The 25,341-nt window shown below is 42.1% G+C and overlaps 1 protein-coding gene across 2 annotated transcripts in view; it reads left to right on the top strand.

Annotated features, from left to right (window-relative positions):
• The first annotated feature begins 7,110 nt into the window (after positions 1 to 7,110).
• Positions 7,111 to 25,341, top strand: part of adamts3 (ADAM metallopeptidase with thrombospondin type 1 motif, 3) — a 137,556-nt gene continuing 119,325 nt past the window's right edge. For both annotated transcript variants that reach the window (XM_084945449.1, XM_084945450.1), the window contains exons 1-3: positions 7,111 to 7,506; positions 7,883 to 7,904; positions 17,934 to 18,367. In XM_084945449.1, the coding sequence (XP_084801575.1) occupies positions 7,453 to 7,506; positions 7,883 to 7,904; positions 17,934 to 18,367 (510 nt within the window). In that variant the 5' untranslated portion in view covers positions 7,111 to 7,452. The remainder of the gene's footprint in view (positions 7,507 to 7,882; positions 7,905 to 17,933; positions 18,368 to 25,341) is intronic.

Genomic DNA, 25,341 nt, shown 5'->3' with positions numbered 1-25,341 from the left:
TTAATACGCGTTACCTGCCTACTTGACATATTTTATTGTTATATTATTATAGAGCATATGTTCTTATTTTGTTCTATTGCTTTTTTTAACATTGTATGCTAACCAACAGCAGTAACAGCTTAATCTTTATTGTTATATTTTGATGAAATAGAGTAAATATTTCAAATTTCCTTGCTTTCTACATACTTTGTTAATAATAATAATAGATTGCATTTATATAGCGCTTTTTGGGGCCCTCAAAGCGCTTTACAATGCCACTATTCATTCACTCTTACATTCAAACACTGGTGGAGGCAGCTACGGTTGTAGCCACAGCTGCTCTGGGGCAGACTGACAGAAGCGAGGCTGCCATATCGCGCCATCGGCCCCTCTGGCCAACACCAGTAGGCGGTAGGTGAAGTGTCTTGCCCAAGGACACAACGACCGAGACTGTCCGAGCCGGGGATCGAACCGGCAACCTTCCAATTGCAAGACGAACTGCCAACTCTTGAGCCACGATCGCCCTGTTGTTTATCCCATGATAACTGTATAAGCATTCTTACATTTTTATCACATTAGACTTACACACTGATCACTTAATAGCAGGCATGAAAAGTTAAAATTCAATGTCCACTGTTTGTTTGATAGAGAGAGAATTTTTTTCTGTGCTGCATGAGGACAAACCAGCTAGAACACATCAACACAGGGCAGGTTACTGTGCATCATGTGTTATCACACATATTTATATCTTTAACACTGTATTTTTCACATATTTCTTTATGTAAGTTTTGTGTTTTAGTAGTTAGTTACCACAATGAATTCATGATGTAAATCCATAGTAAACTAGGCAAAATGAATAGCGTGTGTCCTTCCCCCACTCTTATCCTTGTATACAGTTTCTACTGCAGACACTGCACTCACTCAGAGATAAGAGTACATGTACAGTTATCCCACTGAGACTGATGTATTTACACAGACCAGACAACTGCATGCCATTGAGTCACATTTAGCTAATATTCAGCCAGGGAAAAGGCAACCACTAAAGCCTTTTCTTTTTACCTTGGTCACATAATGTTGGATGAAATAACATTAAGATTGCAATTACAATTAATTTCTTGTTCATGGTTATTATTACATTTTGTAGCCTAATCTGACATTATTTAGCACATCCAGAGTCTCAGAATCCGTTGCTGGATCATCCACTAATAGGGTGATTTGTGTACTGATAACACACAGTCTTGTTTTTCAGTATTTTACCTTTCAAAAATGCATCTGAAACGTCTGTGCTGTTATAGCCGGTGCAGTTAGCGTATGTTGCTAACCTCCAGAAACAATCACTGTAATGACACGGTCTATTGGAGTGAATAGAGATCGACGAGCTCTAACAACCCGCCTCCCAATCTTTTTGTGTTCATTGATAGTCATCATTATCAGGCAAAATGGTACGCTGGAGCACTACTGTTCATGTTCGCACTTGATGCTAGAAGGAGTACCTGGTTCACTGAAATGTGACAAGGAGCTCTGAGCAAGTGTCAGCATGTGATGAGCTCAGAGAGAGAACGTGTTGACTTCACAGTCTCACTGCCTGGTGATGGGGACACGGAGACTAGAGGGGTACAAAAGGAAGCAGTTTGCTTGTTGCACATTGCTTTGTCGGTGATGGTTGCCGTCTAGTGAGCATTCCAGTCTCCGGTTGCCTAGGTAACCCTTTAATGTAGTTACCAGTCTGCTCTATGCCAGTCAGTGGTATACCCTCCTCTGACTCAGGACGCATCGACTTCACAGTTTTTCTGCATCTGTGGCCCCTGCGCTGCTAGTTCATTCCTTTGCTTCCACTTTTTATCTGTGTTTCAGAAATTGTTGTAAGCTCTTAACAAACTGTTAAATTTGAGTATTTTTTTTAGGAAATAAAAGCCTATATCACTTAGGAGGTTAATCATTTCAAGGCCCCTCAGATTCATCTGGTGAACTTCTAGAGGTGACGTGAACCTTGGGTTGGGAACCTCTGGATTTAACTGCAAGTTCAAACTACGTAAAACTCGAGCATCTTTACCACCTACATCAGTCTACCACCAATGAAGCATTTAGAAACAATTAGAACGTTCTAGAAAGTCTACAGTTACTTTTACTCAAGAACAGACTCTGGATACTTACAGTAACATTTGCTGCATAAAAACACATCTTCGAGCTCCACAGTGTTACATTGTTACATTTGGGTTGTAATTTGCAGAATGTTGGAGTTCTAATAGTACAGGCCATGCTGATGTTAAAGCTAATCAATATTTATATTTGTATAAATCTAACGGTTATCTTACAAATTTGGGCTTCCTATCAGTGCCTACTTGGTAAGTTGATATTCGACTGAGACATTTAGGCTAATGTGTTCCTCTTAAAGTGCAATCCACTCCAATCCATTATTACTGATAAGCTTTTTTTTTTTTTTTTTTTACCATCATTTGATTCTGAAATAGTTGTATAAAAATCCCAAACAAATTAAAGCAGAAGTACAGAAAACAATCATGTGGTACCAATAGGAGCAAAGTGACTGACAAAAAATTAGAATGAGAGACATAAGAAAAAACATACCTGCGTGTCCATGTGAACCCCAGTCAGTAGGATGAGGATTAAAGGCAGATTAAAGTTCATATTATTGCAGTTTTATTGGTGCACCCCCTACCCAGATAATGAATGCAGTGCTGTGTCTTTTATAGCAGAGCTTTTATAGGGGAACTGTGCTTTTCTCAGAAATACCTTTGTCATAATGCTGGGATATTTTAAGACTAACAGATGCAGCATCATAGCCACATGCACAAACTAGATAAAATAAAAACCTTTTATTTTCCCAAAAACACATTTTATTCATTAGTGTGGAAATTTCACAACAATTTTCTTCTCATGACTCCCAGCTTGCTCTCAGGAGCTGTCACAGTTCTTTCTTTCTGTTTCCCGTCTCTGTCATCATCACATTTAGCGTCAGTCTTCATGTCTGAGTTGATATTTAGTCTTTCAGTGTTTCTTTGTTTCACTTTGAAGGCTTTCTCGTTTCTCTTGTCGTGGCTTTACTTTGTAGCTGTGCCACATGTCATATCTAACAGACTCTTTAAATGAGACCCTGAGCCAGCGATGCCTTATTTAGTTAAATGCTGCTCCCTCAGCTCCTCATGTCTCTACCTCACCTCCTCTGCCCTCATCATTAGTGGTAGGGACTAAAATTGGAGGTGAGGAGCTGAGAGGAAGAGTTGAGGATGTGCAGTTTGAGAAATGAGGAAGAGCGTTGTTCTTTGGACTTTTTGGATTGGCCAATAAAACCTTGTTTGGTTTGTTAACTTTAATCTTCCTACATTTGGTTGGTCACTCCATCTCAATCAAAAACACAGACGTTCTAACAGTTGGTTACCTCTTCTGTGTCTTGATCTTTTGTCCAACCATGTGTTTAATGTTAGGAAAATAGGGGAGTATTATTCTTTCTGGTGGTACAATCAGTTTGAACACACTGTACCTGGGTGTGGGGGCCTCGTCTCAGGAGTTACAAGACTGGCTAAAGTTAGACATGATCTGTTATATTAATTAATGCTGACTTCTTATTTACTGCCAACAAAACTCACTTGAGTTGTGAATCATACAAAGAAGAAAGATTATAATCCTTCTTTGGTGAAATTTGCTCACAGCTCATGTCAGGTCAAATGGGGGAATTATGACACTATATGTGTGTATACTTATTGCAGTTTGCAACTACACAGAATGAAGCTTTAACCTATGCAGATGGGTTCTCCAATCACATGTAGGTCCACGCAGATGCTGAATGTTGATAGGTTAAACAATTACCCAGAACAGGAAAGGTGGTAAGGGACTAACAATGGAGTTCACCATGTAGAACAGGGGTGTCGAACTCCAGACCTCGGGGGCCGGTGTCCTGCAGGTTTTAGATCTCACCCTGGGTCAACACACCTGAATCAAATGATTAGTTCATTACCAGGCTTCTGGAGAACTTCAAGACATGTTGAGGAGGTATTTTAGCCATTTAAATCAGCTGTGTTGGATCAAGGACACATCCAAGTGGACACTTTTCACTCTAATGCTCTGTTTTGCTTCAGCTCTTTGTATGTTCAAACTTCAGTCTTCTCTGAAAGAACAGCACAAGCTGACCAGTTGTTTGTGAGACTGCCCCCTGGTGACAGTAAGCAGTTACAGCACTTGTCAGTGATGGTGTGGAAAATAAAGCATTTTGGACATTTCACACTAGAACAGTGGTTCTTAACCTTGTTGGAGGTACCGAACCCCACCAGTTTCATATGCGCATTCACTGAACCCCTCTTTAGTGAAAAATAAAATGTGATTTTTTTCAAATTCAAGACATAGATATGTTTTTTACTGGTGCACAAAATGAGCCATGCATGTGACGGCGGAGGCTCTGCTGAACCCCTAAAATCCGACTCAATGAACCCCTAGGGTTCGATCGAACCCAGGTTAAGAACCACTGCACTAGAACCATTTACATACTCATGTGATTTTGTGAAACTTTTTTAGTTTTTAGAAATTCTAACAGACTCCATTTTTTCATAAAAATGTGGAGTCTTCTTCACACACAAAGGAGAATTGCATGCTTCACCTAGGCAGTATCATTAGGAGGCATAACATACACTTTCACTGCTATGCAGATGACACCCACCTTTATCTATCCATGAAGCCAGATAACACACACCGATTAGTTAAACTGCAGGAATGTCTTAACCTCCTAGGACCTGGCGTCCACATATGTGGACAACACATTTTGGGATGTCTAGACCAAAATACTAAATTTTGCTCTACAAGTGCCTGATATCCACTTAAAAGGACATTTTACTGCTACTGTTCTATCGAAATTTAAAACGAATGTCCTCTTATGTGGATCTCATTTTTCTCAGAAACAAAAATGGTAAATGGCCTGTATTTGTATGGCGCTTTACTTAGTCCCGAAGGACCCCAAAGCACTTTACACTACATTCAGTCATTCGCCCATTCACACACACACTGGTGATGGCAGCTACATTGTAGCCACAGCTGCCCTGGGGCGCACTGACAGAGGCGAGGCTGCAGGACACTGATGCCACCGGGCCCTCTGACCACCACCAAATCAGGTTATAGACACTATAAATGCAGCTGTAGCTTCAACGAAAACTGAAAAGTGAAGCCAGCTAAAGTCCTTAAACCTGTGGACTCTGTTAATAACCACTAGGAGGCAATAACTATGGATGCAAAAAGATTTCCAGTCCTATGGCAGTGCACAGGAAAAATGGCCCTGAGCCCTGATGAGTTTATGGGCTCAGTCACTCATTCTGGGTCACATTAAATAAAACTTAATTTCATTTTGTGTCCATTTTGATTATTCTGCTTTTTAGAATGGAAAACCATTATTTTCAGAACAGTAAGATCATTTCAAGGCTCCATATCCAGACTTCACTAACCAGCAGGTGTGATCCCTCTGGCTGTATTTGTCCAAGGTCCAGTCTCTACTTGGCTGTCCACTGAGTTGTGTTACTCTGCATCCCTGTTCTGTGGAGCCCCACTCACCAATGTTAATCTCATACTGCCCAATATCTTTGCACATAAGAAATGTAGTTTTATTATACAGTACTTGCCACTTGCATATTAAACCTACAGAAACTGCTTCTCCATGCAAACCCATGCCATGAAGCTGCTGATGCAGAGTTTGTGTGCTGAGGTTTATGCCAGAGGATGTACTGTGTTTAGCAACAGCAAGAAGGTCGTTGGTTCAAATCCAGTCTGGAGCCTTTCTGTGTGGAGTGTGTATGTTCTCCCAGTATCTACGCGGGTTCTCTCTGGATAATCCAGCTTCCTCCTAAAACGTGCACGGTGTCAGGTTAATACGTGACTTCAAATTGAACATAGATGCGAATGGTTGTTTTTCCCCTTGTGTTGACTCTGATGCAGACGTGTCCAGGATGCCTCTACCCTGTCACAGCCAGGAGAAAATGGATGGAGGTTTGGAATTCTGCAGGTATCAAATCAGCAGAGCGACTGTCATGCGCTACGTCTCTCAGCAACCCTGCTCTGTAACTTTACACGATCTGCCACTTCATGTCTGAGTTGCTGTGGTTCTTAAACACTTCCACTGATATCACTTACAGCTGATGTGTAGGAGGGTGCGCTTTGTGTCATCCTCCTGTGGAAAAATGGACTGGAAACACTCAAATATTAAGAGGTTTGGCCCGACACCTTTGTCCATATAGTTCATTATTTAAAAATCCCACTTGCTACTCCATGAAATTTTGAATATGCTGTACTTTGTACAACATAATATTTATTCTAAAGCTCTAGTTGCTTTTTTGCTTTGCAGTTTTCTCTGCTAATCCAGTCCAGAGTCACGGTTGGCCTGGAGCCTATCCCAGCTGTCACAGGCAGGGCAGGGCACACCTGCCAGGACTAACACAGAGAGACGGACAACCACTGACATCCACACTCACACTGTGGGTGGGTGAATCAGCCCACTTAGATTCACCCATTAACCAAGCATGCATGTCAGTGGATTTAAACCCAGGACTGCAACAGTTTTAAAAAATCTAAATCTAGAAATATAATTCAGTATTAGACGTTTTCCACACATGAAAGTCATTAATTATAATCCAATAATATGAATAGTATCCTGCATAATGTGTAGTTTTAATTGAAGTTATAACTTAAGCAGCAGTTGATCTAAGTGAAGAGTATTTGTTTCCCCACTTTGGAGCCACTTTTCATCTAATAACATCCGTATTAGAACAATCAGGAGAATCTATTTATACAACTACTTTCTTCCACGTGTTTCCTTTGGTCCTCCGTGGGTTCTCGGTGACCCACGGTACGCGCCACTAAAGAACAAGAAATTGATTTTAAATAAATACCTGATCCTGCGCTGGCCTGTAATTCTTCTTCGCGGGATTTTTGCTGGCATCGTTGGAGTTCATAGGTTTCTTGTTGTTTGTTGAGTCGCTCACTTGTGTGTGGTGAGATGAGGGAGGGGAGGGGTATGGGGGTTGGGTTCTTCATCCTCCTCCTCCTGTCCCTCCATGTGTTCGGACTCACATAGTGACGTCACACAGGGCTGGTCTTGCGTTTATTAGCCAGCGGAGCCTGGTGCCAGGTTGCAAGAGCTACACACTGCTGCTCTGTCCGGTCACGGCAGAGAGGGGTGTCCTACTAACTTCACCAAAACTTTCACGAAACTCAGTCATCAGAAAAACACTGACTGAATGACAAAAGTGTCGCAACTCGCTTCACTCCTGCTTTAATGAAACTTTAACTACTTTATGTTGCTTCTTATTTTTTCTGATTTTTACCTAAGACCGAGGCACTGGCCGCACATCCAGTTTGATAAGTTTTGAATGAGCCGGGTCACGTTTGCGTAAAGATTTTTGTCTCTTTTTCCCCCTTATTTTAATTTCACGTTGGGATAACGTTTTTTTGTTTTTTGTACTTTGTCATTTAAGACTCGTGATGGCTGTCCTGTCACTAGCTTTACTACTTGTAGGACTGACTTCAGCTGCCAAGGTAAGTGTCTGCACCGCTTCGCTTTTGCCTCCTTTTACGCATATAAATAAATAAATGCGCGCAGTTTGACTGAATCCCGTCAATATTAAACGAATTCAGCTGTAAAGCGGAGAAAAAGTGGAACGACACAACTACAAGGCTCTAAACTTTCGGCTCTGTAAACTTGAACACTTCTGTGAAACACACGTTGACACTGCAGACGTCTGAGTTTTGCCCTTTGGATGTAAAACAGGTATTTTCGGACTTTTTACAAGCAGCACGGCTCACAGAAAACTCCAGAGCTGTTGTGTTGTTACCGCTGGACATCTCAGACTCTGATCTATCATTTCCTTCTGGCGTGTGCCGCATTTAACGAGCTCTTTTCTCTCTTTTACAGGCTGGTGAAGTAGATAGAGAGGGTAAGTCTGGCTTTATTTGTGTTCGTTTTGTTAATAATTAGATGTGTGTAGAAAAAAGGCAGAGGAGTTTCTCCCCAGGCAGAGAAGAAACTCATGAGGACAACTTGGTTCACTGAGATCAAAGTGGGAGGGGAGTTTGTGTGTGAGGAGCTCTGTAATATACCCCCTCGCCCTCCCCTAGCACCCTACACACAGAGTCCTCTATCACACACTTATATTGCATGAGCAAGCTGCTTCAAGGGCTTTGTTATACAGGAAAGAAAATTCCTCCTCGAGATCCTGAACATCTGTTATTCATTCTGAGGTTAAGGAACAAGTGAGCTGCAGCAGTGTCCACGTAGGATCCTTTTACACTGGCCCTTATCTTCTGAACACCTCCGGGGCCCTCACACAGCAAGATGACAGCTGACTGTGGGCTGAACATTTGTGGTTCCCCGTTGCTTGTAGTGAGCCACTGTTTGCTCCACGTGGTCATTATCGGCCTTGTAAAGCAGTTTCCTTGCTCATTTGGCGAGGCCTTTCTTAATTTGCCACTTCTGTAACTTTTACAAGCAGATTTCTTTGGCTTAGATTTCATTTTCTCTGGTCTCATATAACAGATGAAAAAGTAAATCTTGTGGATTTTCCTGTTGGTTCTGTTACTGTTTGTAAAACTGTGTGAGCTCAGGTTGAATTGTAAGGGATGGGAAGCAGAAGGTAAACATGGGGAGGACATCAAGCAAAAGGTCATTTCTGCTGAAATATAATGAAGCAAATACAATTCTTTCCTAGTGAAGGTCAGACCCTGATTGGTTTTATGGTTAACTCCTGACGATCATCCTCATTCCCAGGGCATCAAACGCTGCCTTTGGCCTCTTTTAAATGCATCCAGCAGTGACAGCTGTAACTTGTCACATATGGCTGCGTGGTCAGGATCCCTCAACATCACATTTAAATCCACTTGTGAGTGTAATTTCTCAAAAGGCAGGGTTAGATTTGTGAAAAGGAATATTTTATCCCAAAACTGAACTAAACCACGATTGAAAACAAACACTCCTTGCTCTTGGCAACCAGTATCACCAAGGCACGTGTCGGGGTGTAAAGCATAATTATATAACTATAACTGCAATGTAATCGCATTACAAATTCAGTAATTACATGACGGGTACAATTATGTTGTTACTCTTGTGACAAAGGTTCTTCAGTTATTTGGATAGAAAGAAAAACACCAAAAAAAGCAGAAAGTAAGGAGTAATTTAGTAATCCATTACTTTCCTTGGAATACCTCTACGATGTCACCTGCGTGTGAGTGCTAAATGGTTTCATATCGTATCGAAGTTCACATTCCCACCTCACCTCACTGGTCCAACATTTGTTGTGATTATGTCCATCATATGTTCGTCTCATCTGAGGGGCTAAAATGTCTCATTGCAGCCAGCGGGTGACCGAGGGGCGGGGCTTCAGTACAACACGAATAAGCTGCAAAGCTGTTCTAGCAAAATTTAAGAGTAAAAGTACAGAGGTGGAAATTTGCATTATGAGATAAATTGTTGCTTCCACCAAATTTCTTGCCGATGTCTTGATCAACATTTAATGAATCTTCTTTATGAGAAAGTCCACTTTTCTCCACAGTAAGAACAAAGTTTGATTTAAGCTTAAATTTTTGGCTTGAAAACATAAACAATGGAAGAGAATTGTCCCACTTGACTGTAGTTTTATGCAGCTCTCTGTGAGTTTAGCCTCAGCTTTCTGTCACCTGCTGTCTCCTGGTCCAGCTCCACTACACTCTCAGAAATAGGGGTACCAAAGTGTACCAAAAAGGGTACAAATGCTTGTCGCTGGGGGTGTTCCTTTTTGAAGGACATTTCTGTACCCTTTAGGCTTGGTACATTTTTGTACCTTATGAAGTTGTACCATCTGAAGTACAATCATGTACTTTCCTAAGACATAAATGTACCTTCAAACTATAGTACAGAAATGTTCCCTTGAAAAGGGTACAATAGGGTACCTATGAGGGTACCCCCCCAGCGACAACCTATTTCATACCTTAAAGTATACTTTAAAGCTGCTTTGACTGCCTTAAAGCTAAATCAGAGCTGTGCTTTGGTAAAGTCTTGTTACCTCCTTCTTCTTCGATGATAGTTCATCAGTGCTCTGATAACATGTTGTCACATTCTTCATGTATTTACTGGTAACATTTCAGTCAGCAAAAAGGATGGAAAAAGAGCCTGTTTGACAAATTCAGGGTTGCTGATTATGTGTGTGTCTGTCTCATCTCACTGCATTTCCCTGTGAACAGGCTCGATCCATCAGACTCAGTACAACAAATTATAGCAATTTTATGCTGTTTCCTGTTTGGTGACTCTAAAGAAAGTAAAAGGATCCAGAAAATTTGCACAAATGTGTATTTGATGACTCTAAGGTGAATAATGTTTTGGTTTTTATTTGTTATTTCCTTATTTCTTTGCTCTTGTCTGGCAGCTGGATGTGTCAGGGCTCAGCTGATGCTAAGGCGTGTTTTTAACCACAGAGCCTATCAGCGGGTGGCAACTGAAAAATCAGTCCAAAGTGTTTTAGTAAGGTGTCGACACTGCTGGGGGGAGGAATGGCACCTCTATGAAACACCCTGTGATGTGGTGTTACAGTGATGGTGCTAGAGAGCGTTTTAACTTTTTCCACAGTCTTTGGTAGAAATGTAGCTGGGACAGGCCACAGCACACGAGTCACACTCATTCATACCATTTAGTGAGGCCTCGGTACATTTTTACTTCTTTCTCTCATTTATTCACGATTTCTCTCTTTTGATTGGTCACTCGTCGTTATCTTGAAGCACCACTGTTTCATTCTGTGTAGAGAATTTGAAGGCAGTGCTGCCCAGTCCACAGCTTTCTAACCTTTGATTGGATTGTCCAACAATTCTTTGAGCAGCGGTTGGTGAGTTTGAGGTTGTGTGAAAGGCTGTTTTCCAGCGCATTTCTTCAGCCTATAATGCTTTTAACTCTGTCCCCCATAAAGGCGACATTTGACGACCTCCCGTGTACTCAGCTTGTGGCGATCGTGGCTCAAGAGTTGGGAGTTCGCCTTGTAATCGGAAGGTTGCCGGTTCAAGCCCCGGCTTGGACAGTCTCGGCCGTTGTGTCCTTGGGTAAGACACTTCACCCGTTGCCTACTGGTGGTGGTCAGAGGGCCCGGTGGCGCCAGTGTCCGGCAGCCTCGACTCTGTCAGTGCGCCCCAGGGTGGCTGTGGCTACAATGTAGCTGCCATCACCAGTGTGTGTCAATGGGTGGATGACTGGTTGTGTAAAGCGCTTTGGGGTCCTTAGGGACTAGAAAAGCGCTATACAAATACAGGCCATTTACTCTTATGAGTTTTAAAATTCAGTATATAATAAAGATGTGGTTTGATGACCATTAGAATAGTTTCTGGGGGTTTTTCAAGGCTGCGCAGGCAGAGCCCGGCCTCACTTTGTTCTAAATGCAGGCTGAAATATGACAGAAACCTCCCAGAGCCTCGAGGATTACTCCTAGCAGGCTTTCAAGAGGTAAAGGGTTAAAGATGGATTATCTAAAAATGTGTTCAGAAACCCTTGACTCCATCCATCCTTGTTGTGGTAACCTTGTTTCCTTGCTTTGCTTTCAAATATGGTCAGACTGCTCTTTGAACAGACTGGTTCATTTCCAGTTCACGTAAACTGTGATATTCAAGGTGCTGTTGAAGCACCCGGATCTTTCTTTGGTGTTCCATAGTTTAGGACAAAAGCTGCTTATTTCTACCACGGTGCCTTTATCTTTGAAGTGGCAATTGATTGAATTTTCTGTGTTCAGTTTCACAAACTGAGGTAATACATCAGCCAATGAGCAGAGCCAAGTCTCTGAGGTGTACAATACCTCATATATCGCTGACAAATTAAAGGAAAAATGGTACAAAGTGTTTTACAGTAGTAAAGTGTCGACACTGACAGATGGAGGAATGTCACCTTTATGAAACAAACTCTGTGATGTTGCGTTAGAGAGCTATTTAAAATTTTCCTTTAAAATGTGCACAGTCTTTGGTAGACATGTAGCTGGAGCGGGCATTTTTCACGATTTTTCTCTTTTGATTGGTCACTCGTCGTTACCTTGAAGCACCACTTGTATCATTCTGTGTAGAGAATTTGAAGGCAGCTTTCATTCCAACTTTCCTGATGGTTCCCACTAAGGTTTTATTTCTGTGTTTTGATTCATCAGCCTCTGCTGGAAGAGTCAGTCGATCAAATGCATGTCTCAGCTCAACTTTACGAAACTGCTGCCCATGTGCTTTGTATTTCTTTGTACATGTTTTGCTCTATATGGACAACTGCAGCAGAAGTTTGTGTGACATGTATATTTGTGGTGGTTGGATAAGATGAGCAGTGTCGGCGAACCTTTCAGTTAAATGCCATGATTTGATGTTCTCACACATCAAGAGCAAACCTGTGAAAAGGCAACATTTAGAAACAACATTCAGCAGCAATGCAAATGGAATAACTGAGAGCAGAGGGACCATCTTCCCTGATTAACTGGGAAGTCAGCTTGAAAGATCGCTCAGTGTCTGCACACAGGCCCTTAACCGCCAAGCCACAAACGTCGCTCTTTGCTTTTGTTACGCACATTTTCTTGTGGTCCGAAATTCCACATTCAACTCCAAATAGCAAACAAGACTAGAAGAGACAAAAAAAAAGAGAGAAATCAAAGATAAAGTCAACATAACTATATCCAGAAAACCAGAATTATGGAGCTTAATTAGGATTAACTGCTGAATTTGAAGAGCGATTGCTTTGGCTGATGTGTCAAAGTGCCACTGAGGTATAATATTTTTGATCAGGAGTGTATTCCAGTATTTCATTGCTGTTGCAGCTGGTCTGGCCCCTCATAGATGCTCTTTTGCATTCATTGTGCTCCTGTACTATCGTTGCCAGAACTTTTCACTCTGACAGAGAGAATATAAGTTAAATGGACACAGGACAGAAAAGAAATCAGAAAATGGATTTTAACTGACTCTTTTGTGACACTGAGGGATTTGTGTTTGAAGGTCTTTGGTGGGTAACCCTTGAGAATGGGGTGTGCAACGATACTCGTATTGATATTGAACCGTTCGATACAGTGCTTTCGGTTCGATACGGATATGTATCGAACAATACAAAATTTTTAATTTATTTTATCAACTTTCCTTCTGACGATGCTGTCTGTGTTGAGAGCTCAGAGGATCTGCGTTCGACTACTCCGCCTAGGCTGCACTGTCGAGCGCAGATCCACTGAGCGCAGCGCAAGCTAGCAAGACTGAAGCTAAGCTCGCTGCAACAGGGCAAATTGAACCTCTCCCACCCTCATTCAGATCTGGCGTTTGGAACTATCTTGGTCTTCATGTGAAGTATGACCCTGAAGGTAAGCGCGTCATGGACAAAAGTAAAACAGTATGTCGGATGTGCCACGCAATGCTCAATTACATGGGAACTAGTGCGTTAGCGCAGTTAGCTTGTTAACGTGTTGACGCTGTCCAGCCCCACGCACGGGGCGATCCGCGGTAGCTCGTTAACGGAGATTTGCCGCGTTATGGCGTCAACGAGATTAACGTTGACAGCACTAGTGGGAACACAACGAATATGACTGCACATTTACACCGACATCATCCTAATGCAAAGACAAGTGGAAGCAGACAAAAACAACAAGCACGCATGTTACAAACTTTACCGGAGTCATTTAGACAGCCGTTAGCACAGGATTCTCCTTATGGGGACCAGTGTTGCCAACTCCTCAGTAAGGAAAATCGCTATTGGTTGTCCTAAAAGTCGCTAGAAGTCGCTAAATGACGTCATCGCCTAATTTGCATAATTGGTCATGCTAATCTAATTGTAACCTATGTTGTTGGAGAGAGAAATAACATTGTGGAAGAGACATAAAGTGAGTAAAAAACGTCCTAAATGCATTTAGAGTTTATTTAGAACTACAAATTAAATTTCTTTTAGCAATTATTGTTTTTTTTTAATGTCACAATTCCAACCCTGCTCCTTTACCCGGGCTTGGACCGGCAAAAGTGACCCGAAATAGGCACTCTGGTGGAGTTACTTTGTGTGTGTGTGTTTATAAGTAGTTTTAAACCTTGTGATCCACAAAACAGCATAAGAGTAAAAGAGTAAAAGAAGAACTGACTGCGTTACAGCACCCGCTGCTTGTTGAGAGTAAAAGCGATATGCGCTTTCACGTCTTTTTTTAGCGACTTTTTTTTAGAAAAAAAGTCGCTAAGGGGTCTGAAAACTCGCTAAATAAAGCGACAAAGTAGCTAAGTTGGCAACACTGATGGGGACCTGATATGTTTAACATGCTGCTGAGAATATAGCCCAGAAGAAGCGTATAGTATAGCTTTTATTTTGGAAAGAGACATTTCTCTGTAATAAACTCTTTTCCAAAGATGAGTGATTCCTCCATCAGATAGATTTAGTATTTTATTACTTTGTTGTTTCAGCAACATTAAATTTAAAAACTGTACTTTTGAGTTAAAATATATATTTATAATTTTAATAAATGACAAATTAAAAAGGCATGAACATTTTTTTGTATCGAAAAAATATCGAACCGTGACACCAAAGTATCGAACCGAACCGTGAATTTTGTGTATCGTTGCACCCCTACTTGAGAGATATATTGTGAGTGCTGTGTGGTTGTATTCATTCAGTGTATTTCATCTTTTACTTGTATTGTTCGGACTCGTGCTTTTTGTAAGTAAAGCTACAGCCTTCCTGTTAGACGACCTTGTAAAACACCTGTATATGTTTTTGTTTCTTTTCTTTAAACTTCTCTCTTTTATGTATAAAATCTGTGATTCTAATCGTGCTTCTTGTAAAGTATGTTTGTCTTACTTTGTTTTCATTTAGAACAAGTTGTTTGGGTCTAACATGTGCAGCTCTGTTCACTTACCTCATCGTTCCAGAGTGAATCTGTACCCTGGTCCGACAAACTTAAATCCAAAGTAAATGTTCCCTTTAAGCAGAACATCTCGGTTTTCACACTCTCCACTGCAAATGGAGCTCTGTCAGATAATAATGGGAATACTGGGATACTCCAACAAAACACATCACACGGACAACAGCTGTGCTGTGATTACAGCTGTAATTATTTGTAAAATGATCACTTAGTGAGAACAATACATGCAACAGGATGTTTTTATTTTTTTCTGTCATGCAGCCTCTGCCTGTGTAAGCAGGCATAAATAAACTCTGTCAATCCAATGAGGATGCTAAGTTAGCGAAAGGTGAACCAAAGTCTGATCGCTGCTGTGAGAGTGATGCATTTTTTCCACATTAAAGGAAACAAAAAGAGTGTTTAATTAAAAACCGAATACCTGCCCAGCAGAAGATTATTTTAGCTGGTAAATGTCTGGATCCAGTACAATCCTCCAAAAAGCCTCTGTTCTCCTCCAGGTTTGGATCCGTTTGTGTTTTTACATGAGAAATGTGTTTTATTTTGCTTTATTTTTCTTTTAATTTCAATTTTATTTTAACTGTTAAAGAAAACCAGTCAGCTTGTGTATAGATATACAGTATTATACACCATCAAACACTCACAGCCAGAGACATTTTCCGTTTAATGTCTCAATTAAAAATAGCTGCAGTTGAAATCGGACTTTGTGCTACATATGGACCTGGTTGTTTTTGACACATCATCAAACCGCAGTAAAGTTGTTCTTTTTTCTGTTTGCGTTTACATTTTGTGGAGCACGCTAACCGCAGTCATATTTGCGCTAAAAGCCTTTTTGTGTATTTCCAGTTTAAGACGTTTCCCGCGACCCGGCAGCTGTGAGGTGTGACTTTGTAGTAGCACACATTAACAGTGATATCAGCGGGCGATGTGTAGTCTTAAGCGAACGATCTGAACCCAGAGCAGGAACGACGCACTACATCAAACATCAAAACGGGCGTGGTTACCTGAAAATATCACGACAAGTTTAATCGATAGAGACGTTGATTTATATCCAATCAGTGCTTAAAATCAAAATCTGCATGGCTTTAAAAAATAGTCCTGTAAGCGGGACAAATGACTCTTTATATTAGACCTCTTCCTCATGAGGATTAAGCAGTGAAAGCCTGCTCTTTAAACTCACACTAACAAGCTGAACACATTTCTGGCTTCCTTTTGATGCACTGTGTCTTTTCATTGCTTAAATGCACTCTGTGGAAAAATATGTAGTACTCGGTACAACTGATGTAATTTTTTCCAAATATTTCAGTATCAGGCAGCTAACTGTGCGCCATCCTTGCTTTGCAGATATAGTAATGTTAGGATGATGTAACAGGGAGGGGAAAAAGGATTTAGATGTTTGTTTTAAGTTCAAACCCATAGTTTTCAGGCTTTTTTCGCCTCATCTCTTGGACTCCATGCTTTCATGTGCTCCATCAGTACCATTATCATGCTTTGGCGTCATGAAACCTGCAGTCTTTGCTTTGAATGCTTCTAAAATAGGTCTTTTCTTGCCATCACATGCATCCACGTGCATGCTCACCGTGATTGTGTGAAGTCACGTCCTCAGATATGTAATTTTAGCTTCCCCATTGACACCTGTTTGATGTTTCCTGGTCAAAAGCAGCAAGATAATTACACGCTTTCAATATTCTTGTTAGATTTTTTCCAACCAAAGATTCTTGGAAAAGCAAACCAAGCTCGGATGGAATTTTCCTAAATCTGAAAGTGTTTGAGAAAGCCCACAGATTTTCTGGTACATTTGGGTTGACCACAAATGAGCCAATGAACAAGGAAGTGGGTGAAACAAAGCAATATGTTAAAACAATGGCACAGATGAAACTGGCTTGTGCTGGTGTTACATTTTTACATTACAGCTCAGCAGAAGAGCAACAACAGTGAGAAAATAAGTGTTTTCTGACAGAATCAGAATCATAATGACTACGAAGCAACACCGGCACCACCGGCACTCGTGAAATTCACAGTAAGCCCAGTAGTAACCGACACCTATGCTGCTCAAGGTCGTCTTTAAACCTGGCTCATCTATATTTCAGTGCAGTGTCATATGCAAGATCACACATAACATATTCTGGTGTTGATCCATGTGGCAGCAGGACAGCAGAATATGCGTCGTGGGAAGTCACACAGTCCTACTGCTGTGATACAGCTGCTACTTAGGCAGTAGTACAGTAGCAGAGTTTAGACGTGAGCTCAGCAGCGCCTGTAGTTCATTATCCACGGTGAATGTCTTTGTTTTCGTCTGGAAAATGATCATTTGAAATTGGTGTGACACATCGAAGCCAAAGAACACGGAGTGATACGATCGACGCAGACGGCGGTGTTTCAAAACGTCTGCCAATCCTGGAGGTTTCACAATCGGTGAGGTCAGCTGTGTTTCCCAGAGATATGAAATGTGGGAATAGTGAGGATTAACCACAGAATCAGGTGTGCTCATAGTTTCACTGTAGACACGACACCGGCACTGTAAGTTTGTCCCGTTGTTGTTGTTCTCAGAGTATTTTGTCGCTCTGCCCGTGACAGGGTGGCAGGGTCGGGGAACCTCGTCCAAGTGAAAGAAAATATAACCCCAACACTGACGCTTACTCCCATCCGGGTCTTAGATGCCTTTGAAACTATGCAACATAAATATGCAAGTGTCCTATTAGCATTTCTGTTGGCCTAATAATGTGTCTCAGAGAGTTTTAGCTCAGTCTAGTCGGTCTGGCTCTCAGCTGTGGTGTCCTAGTTCTCTCTCGTTGGACTAAGAAGGTAAACGTGGTGAATCAGTTAGTCCAATATTTTGTTTTTGAGTTGGCAGAGACAGAAAAATGAAGGTCAAAATGTTAGCTGACAGGAAATCAAGTCCAAGTGTTCTTAAAGGTTTGCCATGAATGCCAAAGCTTGTCCTGTCTTAGAGGAACATTAGTTGGCTAAAAGTGATAAAAGGATGATTAGAGCAGGCAGCATAATCAGGCCTTGGCTGACTGATGTGTTTAGAGGAAAAGACTAATTTGATATTGTTTTATTGCTGTTTGGAAAAACTAACTTTGCTGGGTTCTTGTGGGGTTTTTTTTGCAGACCAGTTGAAGAGCCGGCTGAAAGAATACGGCCTGGTCACCCCCTTCAGCACCGACTCCCACGGACACTACCTGTCACACCTGCTCTCCGCCACTCACAAGCAGCGCGTTAAGAGGGAGGTGCTTGAAAACGGTGAAACTGAACAGAGGCTTTTCTTCAACATCACTGCCTTCGGAAAGGAGTTTCACCTTCGTCTGCGGCCGAACAGCAGGCTGGTGGCGCCTGGCGCGATGGTGGAGTGGCATGACGAGGTCCCGGGATTCAGAAACGGCAGTGCTGGCAACGATTCTAGCGTGGGCGCCAACCAGACTGAATCCACCAATGGCACGGAGAGGATACTGCGCCGTGAGCTGCTCAAGACAGACTGCACCTTTACCGGTGACATCACAGACGTCCCCGGGGCCTCGGTTGCCATTAACAACTGCGATGGGTTGGTAAGTTTCCTCGGCCGTAAAACTCCTTCCTTTCCCACCCCATGAAAGTCCTTTTCATTTCAAAAGTGCCATGACCTTACCAACTGACACCAAAGGATTTTAGATGTCTGTAGCATTCCTTTACATCACTGCTCGGCATTTTTACAGCACATTGTTTTTGTGGACGTAATAGCTTTTTGTACTTTTTGTACAGAGGTTTGTTACGGGTGAGTAGTCTCCTATTGCATTCGTGAAGGGATTTTCCTCCTAACCTCTTCCCAACATAAAGCACAAGCTCCTTTTGTCCTTTCTAAAAGTCTGCAGTCCCATCCTCCCTATCACCCCTCATAAAACACTTGGACCGTCATTGGGTAACGACCAGAGCCAAAATCTCTTAGAGTTGGCCAGCGGAGCATCTCTGCATTTAAGGAAAGAATAGGCCAAACCCAGATTCCTTCAGCTGTAGCTGAAATACTGCAGAGATTTGAAAAGCAACACAAAGAATGTCCTCCAAAAATCACCTTCCTGATGGGGGAGTGATGGACAGCGCTCGTAGTGTCTTTTTAGTTTTTGAGCTGTTCAGTCGGGGAGACTGAAATAAAAATGAATTTCTACTGCTAATTCTCTAAGGTGAACATTTGTAGGGCTGTAGGGCTGACTCTCTGTTGGAAAGTTAATGTTTCAGATATTCATGACAAAGTTAAAGCAAAGCTCCTAACAGAAAGTAAAAAGGTCAAAATGCAAATACAAATCCGATGCACTGAGATTAAACTAGATTTGCTGTGCTTTATATCACATATTCTCACATCCTCATGCTTCATAATCCTCCACTAGCTGGCTCAACCGATCTCTGACGTATGATGGGACAAACTCTCTTTATTTAAGTTTCATTTTAAACATCTCATGAAACGTTAAACTCAAATTCAAACATTTTCACACTGTCTGCATGACAGATGGTGATAAATGTGTTGATCCCTCGACTTATCTTGGCTCAATATTTGGCCAAAATATTTGCCACAGCAAGATGGTGAACATAGCAACATTATGCCTGTATAGCAGCTAGCCTGAGCAACCAGCATGAGTAATTACAGTGTCACAGAGACAAGTCACTGTGTGCTAATTTTGGATGACAGTGGAGGTGTGTGGGATGAAGACACAAGCAAGCAAGGCTAAGCTAAGGAGCACAGACACTTGTTAGCAGGTGCCGGCTGTGGCGGTTACTAACTGTGCTGTTTATATCCTAAGGCTGCGTATCTGTGCCTCGGTGCGCTGCGGCACATCACACTCGAACATGATCACAGTAATTAGGAGCAATCGCAAAGACCTTATTGTTCTTTTTTGAAGGAGAAATGAAGCCCCCTGGTGAGCCTCAAAACCGGAATGTTTTAAATGTTTTTTAACATTCAGGCAGCCAACTCCAACCTATTTACATGTATTACTGCCAAATTATGGACCTTGGTGGAAGTATATAGATGCAGTTTCATTTCTGCCCCCTCAGATTGTAGGTTTGCCTTTGAAAAATGTGACATGGTTCAGTAAAAAACATGCAGGGTTATCACCAGCATTCAGTAAAATAATAAATGTCGCTCAGAGTAATGATTCTGTTGTTGGACATCAAACTAAATGTATCGTGGAGCATAATGAAGTAATGAGTTCACACTGTGTCACAGTGCAGCAGCAGGAAATGAGTCACTGTGACGCAGAAGCATTTCCATGTTAAAGCCAACCTGAAATCTGAATTCTCCCCACATAACAAACTGCAGCTGAAGCCCTTTCCCCTCTTTATCTGTGCCTAAAGAACATAAAGCTGTTTGTGGAGCTTTGTTCCTCTTTAAGCTTCTGTAACGTCAGCCCGTATAGCTTAAAGCCAAAGATACAAGTTAACCATTTAAATCCACAAATTTTATTCCATCCATTCGCTTATCCTTTCCTGGGCCGGGGGGGGCTGGAGCCCATCCCAGCTGTCTTAGGGTGAGAGGCTGGGTTCACCAGTCTGTCACAGACAGACAACCGTTCACTCACCCCTTCATACCAAGAGTTTCTAATTAACCTGTCCCCACTAACTGCATGTCTTTGGAGTGTGGGAGGAAGCCGGAGTACCCGGAGAGAACTCGGCCTGATGGTGGAACTGAACTCAGGACCTTCTTGCTGTGAGGCAACAGTGCTAACCGCCGTGCTGCCCACAAAGTTTATTATTATTATTGGTTTTTAGTAGTAGGATGAGTCAGTGTAGTATTAAATAAAGTTACATTTTGTCCGTCTGCATCTGCATTTTAAAGGAGCTGAATTCAGACGGTTTCTTTAGAGCTGAATGTGGCTTTAACACTGATCATTCACTTAGACTGTATATAAAAGATGGCTATCCCCATCTGTGACATCTGTTTGTCTGTAAACTGTTATTCTGAAGCCTTGAGCTGAGGACTGATGTCATCTTGTTTTTTGTTCATGTTAGATCTGATTGAAAACTGCAGACGCTGCTGGTCAGGCAGCCAAACTGGTTTCTACATTTGCTAAATAATATTCCCATTTAGAGTGAAGTTACTGTTTGACTGACATTCATGTATTATGTAACACTTGAAACTAGTGACTGAGTCCATTAATACATGCCGAAGTGAAACGTTCAGGTGAAAAGTTTCGTTTCTTTCGGTGCCTGAATCCTCTGATGGCAAACACTGAGTGAGATTGTTCATTACTGGCTTGACTGCGTTACCAGAAGAAACCCAAATTTAAACTAGAACAATGTTTGAATTTGATAGGGACAGGGCTGCTATATTTGCCTTTTGGCTGACAACACCAAGGAGCGGGGAAGGGAGAGAAGGAGAGAGATGTAGAAGTGAAGGATGTAGTTGGCAGAAAGCGAGTGACACGACGAGAATCATGAAGGTGGACAGGTAGCCAAGGCAACATTGTTAACACACCCTGGTAGCTTCTGCTTTGCCCTCATTCTTTGTTTTTTTATGTAAATAATTTCACATTGTGTATGTGTATTGTAGATTCCCTCCGGTTTCCCCGTAATATTTATTTGCTTTAAAAATATTCAGATTATTAGTTGTTTTCTAGTTGACGTGTGTGTGTGTGTGTGTGTGTGTAACTGTTAATGCAAACGGAGGAATAATGATGGACAGGAAGAGAGCAGGAGGCAGGTGGAAAAGTGGACAGACTGTCAGATGCTCGATGGTAAATTGTCAACAAATATGTGACTTTAAATATTTTAAGATATTATCGAGGTCAAAAATAAGGCCAAGCTTTGTTTTGTGGTTATAAATATGGTGATTGCAAACGACCAGTCCCTATGTTTAATTTTGCGATTAGAAAATAGTACATATGCAGTCAGGTTTTGTTTCCTCTTTCTGGTAGTTATCATTTTCACCAAATTAATTATGCATGCTTTAAAAGCTCCTGAACTCTCTGTGAAGTTCTAAACATAATCTCTAAAAATAAAGCGACTGCAGCGACAGGCACGTCCAAAGACAAAGATGATGCCAGTCTGACCTTTAAGTTCATCCTCCGAGCTGCAGGATTTGGCCGTTTCCTTTGATTGGAGCTGGAGGAAGCAGTTCATCACAGCAGAGTCTGTGTCTCTGAGTCTCCCCCCCGAGACATTTATAGTCCAGCCTTGCAGGAGAGTCAGGCCTGGAGGGGCCTCAGCCATCCCATGCTCAGAGATGTTCAAACCGACTCAGCCAGCCATTCTCAGTGTGGTTGAGCAGCAGCTCAGCTCTGAGCTCCTCCTGAATGACTCAGCTCCTCGTCCCATCTCTAAAGCTGAGCCCAGAAAGCTCATTTTCACCACTTCTGTCCATAATCTTATCCCTTCAATCTCTATCCTCCGTCTGTAGGCACGGATGAGGGTAGGAACTTTATCTTCAGCATCCTGTTATCCCCTTATAGTCCAGCTTTCCAGCATTTCAAGATAACATGCCCCGTTGCCACATCTGGGTTACAAATCTGTTGATTTTTCTTCTCTTACTTGATTTTCTTTTACCAGGATCTAAACTGTTGGAATAACAGAAAGATTTGACTCACTCTGAGCTGCAGCCATCAGCTCGGTTACAACAACAGAAGAAGTGCAGTGTTACACGATACTATAGAGATGAAGGCGGGAGAGACTTGGACATGTTTTCAGGTCAATCAGTAAAACAACAGAAGTGTTGCATGTTCCAACTGAAGCATTTCAGACGGCTCTTATTGAGACATACTTGCTCTTTTTGTTTCTACAGGCATCATTATTACACAATGACCTCATTTACTGTAACTTCTCATTCCCAGTGTTACATCACACCAGAGAGCAAAATAAACGGGAAACTGTAAAATCGCCACAATAAAAGTAAGAATGTGGGACGTTAAATTGAGAGAAAAAGAATCGAGTTTATTTAGTAAGTTTGCATTCGATTATCCACTCAGCTCCTGGTTCCTCGCAGCACTGATTCTTGTTCCTCCTCATGTTTGCAGCCTAAATCCAAAACACGCAGGACTACAGAACCCGACATCAAACGCTCTCCAAACCAGTGCTTCCTGATCTAAAAGCCTGTCGTTGAGGGCCGGCGGTCTTTGATCTCAAGTGGTAGCCCTGGCCCTCTCTAGGTGTGCGTTTTACTGTTTCTTAATTATAGCCAGGCTGCTGTCTGGAAGTGTTTACTGCAGCTAGCATGCTGGCAGGCAGCCTGGCAGCTAAATACTTATGAGGCAGATACTTCCTCTGCTTCAGCAGCAGTGGGCGAACCGAGGGCGATCTTTGCTGGCCTGCGTGGGGGATGGCCCTTGTGTTGCATGTCAGAAAAGCTTGGGAGAGCTGGTCCTTCATAAAACATGAAACATGTCACTGCTGACTTGTGTTTTCTTCTTCCTTCACTCATACTGAGGAGAAGTGATCCGGTAGAACCAGCAGCGTGTCATTCAAGCTCTATCTGCAGTCCAGTGTTGGCCTGGTTGTTTCTCACGTTTGCTCCAGAGATTCGTGGTGCGAGTTCTCTTACAAAACCTGCATCATTTGTAACTCGTTTCCATATTTGGGTATTTAAAATCTGTGGCTCTAATCTGACTCGCTGAGCTGCTGCGTGTAAGCCGAGGCCTGTAGTTACAAATGAAGTCATTAGAAAGTGACACAAAGTTGGCGTGCGGCACCTTCTCCATTAAATTTGCAGCACAAATAACATGAAATCATCTCCTCTTGTGATACTTGTGGCACTCTTAACTCCAGAGAAACTGCATAGCTGTGAGTCATGCACGAGAAGGAGGAGACCAAATTTATCTGCGTTTTGCGAGCAACGATTTTCAAAATCTGATGCTGGCAATGAACTACGTGCTGAATTAAACAGGCTCCAGCTCCAATTAAGCCTTATCCACCTAACAGTCCTTGGGTGGTCTTCCAGATTAAGGCTCGAGGACTGAAATGTCTGTGAGAGATTTTTATTTGATGCACTGATTGCACAGCTGGACTTGTTTGAGTTAAGGAGGATATAATAATTATAAGGATGCAGATGTGTGCTCTGCTGTGTGTTGCGCTTTGGGTTGCTTTCCAAATCCGAAGCCACTGGGATAAATGATCACGCTGTTTTTTCTCTGTTTGCTGTGTGCCTCCTCCTGACAGATGGACCCTGCTCTTTATCTGCTAAATATGCTGCTATTATGATACATTCATAAAATGAGGAGAGACTCACTGTAAGGTTCAAGAAAGCCGAAGCGATGAGGGTTTGGTTGATTCATGAATGGACTGGACCCGTGTAACACTTTTCTACACCATGTCTCATTCACACTCTGATGAATGCATCGGGAATAGCTCAGGGTTCAGTAGATTAGATGATCTGCTCAGCCTCCAGAGCTGCCAGCCAACAGGACCTGCTGTTCCCCGGCAGCCTCCCAAAGGCCTGCCAGGCCTGACTCTGCTGAGCCTCTGAGCTCAGGGAGATCAGGGTGGTACGGCTGTAAGTCGTACCCTCCTAAGCAACCCCCTTTTTTTGTTTTACGTTACTGTTTTCCCACTGTTACTATTAAAATATGGATTATATATAATATGAGACTTAAATCCATCAGCATAGATCACCCACATCCACACTAATGTAATTTATAAAAGTTCTGCTTAGTGCGCAGGCTAAGTTCTCTGGGTTCATCTGAAAAGCAACGACGGCCTTGAAATGATTATCTCTGATATTTGCATGGAAACGATGAATCCTGGAGCTTTTTGCTTGGTTGAATGAAAGGTCTTGAACTCAGTAAGTCTGCACACTGTTGGTGAAACTTTTTATACGACTTGGAAACCACTTTGTTTGCTTCAGAAACTCTCTTTGAGGCACTTTTGAGATTTTAAGTTAAATATGTGGAAGTTTATTAAACCTTCTAAATTTATACCCGTCATGTGAAACTTGTGGATAGAAAACTAAAGAGCTTTTCACCGTTTTGGGAAATCTGGGCTCCATGAGCACATTTGGGTCTGTTTATGGGAGAATAATGACGCGTTTGATCCTCAACACACCTGGTTTGTTGGAAGCTTTAGTAAAGGGAATGCAGTTTAACAGCTACAGTACGTCCATCGTAAATGGTTGGAAGGAGGGAAACTTCCTTTTTCTTGGTCACCTGATTGAAACTTGCACCACGTGCCTCTTTTAAAAAAGAATCGGAGTAAATGACGAAGGAATTCAGCTGACCCTTAGATGTCAGGCGGGGTGTATCATTCCCATCACCCCTCCTCCCACTGCGTGTCTCTCAGTTCATGTACACTCACATGAACACAGCTGATGGTTCACATACTGAAGATATTTGATTTGCTACCCTGAAAGGGAAAGAGGGGAAGCTTCTCATGTCTGATGTATTTTTGGACCTTTACTCTGGCTCTGTGTTTCATCCAGCAGAGAGAGGATTGAGACTGATTTGACATAGCATATGTTATGTTGTTGCCATTAATAATGCATTACGACCTCTTTCTGTGTCTCTCTGTCAACCATGTGGTAGTCTGCCACTTTGGTCCAGGCGAAAATATTTCAGCTATGAATTGGATT

Source organism: Perissodus microlepis, chromosome 12 (assembly GCF_051167445.1).
Source record: "Perissodus microlepis isolate ML-2025 ecotype Zambia chromosome 12, ASM5116744v1, whole genome shotgun sequence".
Taxonomy (NCBI): domain Eukaryota; kingdom Metazoa; phylum Chordata; class Actinopteri; order Cichliformes; family Cichlidae; genus Perissodus; species Perissodus microlepis.
This window is presented reverse-complemented; position numbering and strand designations above follow the sequence as displayed.